Here is a 5,382-nt window from a genome sequence, read left to right as displayed (position 1 = left end):
TGGGCTTTGCCTTGCAGGGAGTTCCCGGACGGCGGCGCCCGCCTCAACGCCGCGCACTTCAAGCAGCTCGTCGTCTCGGCCCTGAAGGAGTTGCACGGGGAGGTGCGTGACGCTGCCGCCTCCGGCCCACGCGGTGGACCTGCCCCCGCGCTCCCGGCACGGCCCCGGACACCACGCAGGGGTGCAGCACGTGGCTCCAGGGCCGGGTCCAGCCCCTGGGTTTGACAACCCTGGCCAATCTGGGACCTCAGGCTGAGAGCTCGGAAGCCAAACAGGGTCGAGGGTATACGTGGACAGGGCTCCCCTGGTGCTTGGTCCCAGCTTTTGCTTTCCACTAGGACCTCTAACCTGGTGTAAGACAGTTTCCCTCCTGCCTTCATCCACTTCCCTTCTGCTTCTTTGCCCTTTACTTTGTTTGGCCTTTGACTTTAAGAGGCCAAGTTTAACTCAGAGCCTTGCTGCATTTCCTGCCTGAGCGTCCATAGTTAGGAGTTGCATCAGAGAAGTGCAGTCCAACTGAGCTATCCTTTACGCTTCAAAGGGAAAACCACAGCAAGCAACGCAGTCTGCTGGACTGCAATGCAAGATGTCCTGACTTGTGTTGCAGATGTCCTGACATCTGCCACTGGACTGGTGAGTGACCTGGGAAAATTGTTTCATCGGTTCCCTCAGTTCTTTGAATTGAAAAAAACAAATGATACAGGCATCTTTTGTAGAGCCCATGGAGATCTGTGGATGCAAAGTGCTGTATATGTGGTGGGGTGTACTTGGTAGCTGTGTTGGTCTGAGACAAAAAGACATACAAAAAACTAGAACTCTTGGTTCCAAAATGATACCTTTTATTAAACCAACTGGAAAATGGCAAGAAAATTGTCCTGTTCTGCAAGCTTTTGGGATCAAAGTCCCTTCGTCAGGCTCTGGGAAACGTGTAGATGGTACAAGATGGTAAAAAGTCCCGATAGGTAGGAAATAAGCTTCATTTTTGCAGAGAGGGAGTTCAAGATGGAAGTCTGTCCTGGGTCTATGAGTGTCTTTGTGAGCTGTGTTGAGTAGCTCTTTGATGTGTTGATCAGGTAGAATTCCTTCCCTGGAGGTGTCAGATGGCAGGCAAGGAGGCAGAAAAAACTTCCTTGTTGTTCGCAAGTGAAGTTTAAAATCCAAAATTGGCTACAATTTGGCATCATCCATGTTTCAGGGGTGTACTTGGTAGCTGTGTTGGTCTAAGACAAAAAGACATACAGAAAACCAAAACTCTTGGTTCCAAAATTATACCTTTTCTTAGACCAACTGGAAAATTTTAGCTGATTTTGGATTTATTTCCTACCTATGGGGGCTTTTTGCCATCTTGTACCATCTACACTTTTCCCAGAGCCTGACCAAGGGACTTTGATCCCAAAAGCTTGCAGAAAAGGACAGTTTTCTTGCCATTTTCCAGTTGGTCTAATAAAAGGTATCATTTTGGAACCAAGAGTTCTAGTTTTTTGTATGTATATGAGGTGGGCGTTTATTAAAACAACTTTAAAAGGTCCAGTTGGAGAAAAGAGACTCGAGTCTCTTGTCTATCAAATGCCTTTTTATTCCTCCACACCAACAGTGCTCTGTTTCTGCACAGGTTGGTGCAGCTTTGCCTGTTGATGTTTTAACATATGATGAAAAAACCCTGTCTGCTATACTGAGAGTTTCTAGCAGGTAAGTTTCTGGTTGTACATGCTGTGTAAATATTGACATGGAAAGATCCATTGCATAGCATAACAATGGCATATTAATAAACTAGTTTAAAACTTCTGTTGCTATTTTTCCCATCAAAATAAAGTAAATACATAGAAGAAAGTGTCACCAGTAATCTGGTCTGTTGCTGGGATGTGTGTGAATGTCTCCCAGTGGTGAGTCAGTGGTTGCATCTTTCAGTGATGGGAGACAATCCACGACTGAGAGCAGGGAGCTTTTTACTCTCAGGAGGCCGCTGGTGTGTCTGGATCAGGCATTCTGAAAGGCAACAAAAAGTGTGACAGCTTTACTGGTCTCCAGGTACCCTGTACTGTATCTATTGATTCTTGCTCCTCTAGAATTAACTCAATGTTATCATTTATTTCTAAGAAAAATGTCAAAGCATTAGGAAAAGAGGTTCTTAGTCTGCCTCTTACTGCTATCTCAAACTCAATACGTTTCCACTGGCACTTCTAGTCTCAATAACACAATAACTCCTTACCTGGGACATTCTTAAGTGAGAATGAACTCTAAAGAGTGACCCTTGGCAGATTTTTGCTCCTTGTGTATATGTGGGGTCATGCTTGCTGTAATACCCCTGCAGTTCCAAGACAGATTAGAGTCACTGTGACTCTGCTGTTTGTGCAGGAGAATTGCTTATTCAGTTCCAGGACTGGCCCATTACAATTGCTTGAGTCAACTGGATTTTTCAGGTTGCAGTGAAAACAAAGTTGGGATTTGCTGCCCCCCGCCCCCGTCATCTCTTCCTGGAGTTGACATCAGAAAGAAAGGCTTTCAGGTCTAAGTGGAGAACACCAGGCTGTAAGATTGGAAAAGGCCTAACCTGAGTGAGCTTGGTGTGAATGTGAATAGCAAACATGGATCAATACATTGTGCCCATCTTTATCAGGTGTGAATGAGACATTCCTGAAACTTGTAGCTCTTGTCCCTTTGTTGTGGGAAGATGGCAGGAGTAGCTGGGGAAATTCAACAATAAACAGCTGGGGAAGTTGCTTGCAAAGAAAGAGACTAAAGTAGGCAACTGTCGATCCTCTGGATTGTGGCATATGCATAAGAGGTCTAGCTGGGTGCCTTACAAATCTGGTTGTAATGAGTCCTGCAACCATTACATCAAGACCTTCAGCGCATCCACCTAGAGTATGGAGGAGTGGAGGCTGCCCAAGACCTACCCATCCCCACTTTAGACCATTGAGACAGAGTCTGAAGGCCAGACTGAGTCCAGACGTTCAGTGCCCTGATGGTTGTAGCTTCTGCCAGACAGCAACAGATAAGAACTGCTGTTGAATGCCTAATTCCTTAGTGAGGGCATGTTTCTGTCAGGGTGGTATTCCTTCCTCCAACCAAGGAATATCTGCAAGGAGGCTAAAGACATTGGGTGGGGGAAGGGGACAGGGTCCAGGAATGAGGCATAGGAAAAAGTGGGATTGACTAAGACAGAAATCATAGGTTCCAGCTTTCATGTCTCTCGCAATGTAGACAGGACCGGTTACACTGATAGACTGTTGTGACACAACTGTGTTTGTGATGTGACCAGAACCCACTGATGGAACTACTTACTACCTGTTCCATGTGTGACTGAGACTTCACCACTTTCTTATTCACTGAGTCTCTATCAAAGCTGTATATACTGCAGGAAAACTGGCAGATCCTATTAACATTCTTAATGTTCTCCTCCTTTAGTGGCCTTGTCAAACTGTGGAGTGCTTTAACTTTATTGGGCTCATACCAGAACCGAAAGTGTGCCTTCAGAGTGGTGCAGGTAAGACTCTGGGAGCTTGGTGACCCTCCACTGTTTTCTTCTCATAGGACTACTGTGAGTTTAGTCAAGTATGTAGAGTCTCTTACCAGAAAACATGGTTTACCTATATAGAATGTATCAGTTCTGAGAACTCAGTACTCTTGTGTAGCTGTGAAACAAACAGATTTGATAGATCCATTTTGTAACTAGTGAAAAGTAATCAAAGTATTTTATGGTACAGTGCTTGTAACAATCCTCTGCTTAGTGTTGTCTGTGATTCGTCTCTCCTTTTTGGAGTCTGTAGACATGACCTTGTAAAATTAGACTTGTGTTCGAGTCTTGTCACTTGACATCTCCGCTCCAAAGAGATCAGGGCTGACTGATCTCATTAACAGATTGGTGGAACCTAATTTCATTGCTGCTTTGTCATTTTGTCCTTCATGGTGAAAATCTATGGGGCTGAGGGTTTTGGTTTTTTTTTTTTTATTATTTATTTATTTATCAAATGATTCCACTGGGAACCTTACATTGGATTTCAATTTTCAGTTCAAAACTCAGGGCTGCTTGTTACAAAATGCTTTACTTCAGTCTGCCAGTTCAGTCACTTGGGCATGGGAGCTGGCATTGGTCTCCACAGTGATAGTTGAACAGACATCTACTTGGCTTACTTAAATTGCTTTGATTCTGTTTTACATGAGACTATTGTTTTAATTTGCCTCCTAGTAACTGTCACGTATACACAGACTATTTCATAATATTGTCTGTGATTTGTTTCTTTTTTTTTTTCCCACCAGACATCTCCATTCCTGCTCGCGTTATCTGGGAACAGTAGAGAGCTAGTGTTGGACTGAATACACAGACAGTTGGTTGAACTGTAAAAAGCTTGAGATGTTGGCACTATTCAGATCTATGATTTGTGGTGGGGATTTCCAAAGAACAGGCTGGATGAAGCCAAACATTACCAGCTCATGTCTCAGATGTCCATCTCTAAGGTGTTTACATGTACAAGTTGGAGACAAAGCTGAACTTAAAAAAGCCTTTACACAAAGGGATGTTGTTAGTTTTTCTGAGCTAACAGGGGACACTAACCCACTGCATCTGAATGAAGACTATGCAAAGAAGACAAGGTTTGGGAGAACAATTGTACATGGAGTTTTGATCAACGGACTTATTTCTGCAGTTCTGGGTACTAAGATGCCTGGTCATGGGTGTGTGTTTCTTTCTCAGGAAATTAACTTCCCGGCTCCTTTATATGTTGGAGAAGAAGTCTTAGCTGCAGCAGAAGTGAAGAAACTGAAGAGATCTATTGCATACATTTCAGTATTATGTACTGTCATGGACAGTGGAAAGACTGTTATGGAGGGGATGGTGAAAGTCTTGGTGTCAGACAGACAGAACTCCTCCTGACCACATGGTGTTTTACTCTGTAGTAAAGTTCATAGATGTGTAGGTTACAGGTATCATAGTGCAAGACTTGGCAAGAATAAGTCTGCCAGACACTTCAAAGGACCCAGCTTGTTGTCAGCATTGAGACTTGCTGTGCCTGTAAGTGAGCCATGTACAACAGTGCTGGGGGGGAGGTGTTTTTCAGAAAATATGTAGATCACTGATCTGTGCTCACTTTGCACACCATGGCAAGAGAACCTATGTCAACTGTATTCTTGTTTGCACAGCAGACAAAATAAACAGACTGCTGCTGCCCACCAGAACCTGTGGGAAGGGTGCAGAAGGTTTGTGAAAGCATAAGTTGAGTGATGTTTCTTCTAACGAATGTATTGTTACTCCTTGCTTAGAGGCAAATGCACTGCTTTGTTCAAGACTAGCCCTAAATTCCATAAAAATGGGCTGTGAAAAGGACTTCTCAGTGCTAGAGTTTAACTGCCATTGGATAATAGTCTGTCCTCCCTCTCCTCCAC

At 44.0% G+C, this 5,382-nt stretch overlaps 1 protein-coding gene across 2 annotated transcripts in view; it reads left to right on the top strand.

Moving 5' to 3' along the window:
* The window catches only part of RPP14 (ribonuclease P/MRP subunit p14), a 5,561-nt gene extending 241 nt beyond the window's left edge, over nt 1-5,320 (top strand). The window contains exons 1-5 of one of the 2 annotated variants that reach the window (XM_019536763.1): nt 18-102; nt 434-756; nt 1,613-1,689; nt 3,409-3,487; nt 4,261-5,320. In XM_019536763.1, coding sequence (XP_019392308.1) covers nt 580-756; nt 1,613-1,689; nt 3,409-3,487; nt 4,261-4,317 — 390 coding nt within the window. In that variant the 5' untranslated portion in view covers nt 18-102; nt 434-579 and the 3' untranslated portion in view covers nt 4,318-5,320. Of the gene's footprint in view, nt 1-16; nt 103-433; nt 757-1,612; nt 1,690-3,408; nt 3,488-4,260 lie in introns of those variants that run through there. The other variant, XM_019536764.1, reaches the window with a different exon arrangement.
* The last annotated feature ends 62 nt before the right edge of the window (nt 5,321-5,382 follow it).

This window comes from Crocodylus porosus, unplaced genomic scaffold (assembly GCF_001723895.1).
Source record: "Crocodylus porosus isolate Cpor-Errol unplaced genomic scaffold, CroPor_comp1, whole genome shotgun sequence".
NCBI classification, from domain to species: domain Eukaryota; kingdom Metazoa; phylum Chordata; order Crocodylia; family Crocodylidae; genus Crocodylus; species Crocodylus porosus.
Note: the sequence above shows the minus strand (reverse complement) of the source record. Positions and strands in the feature narration are given on the sequence as shown.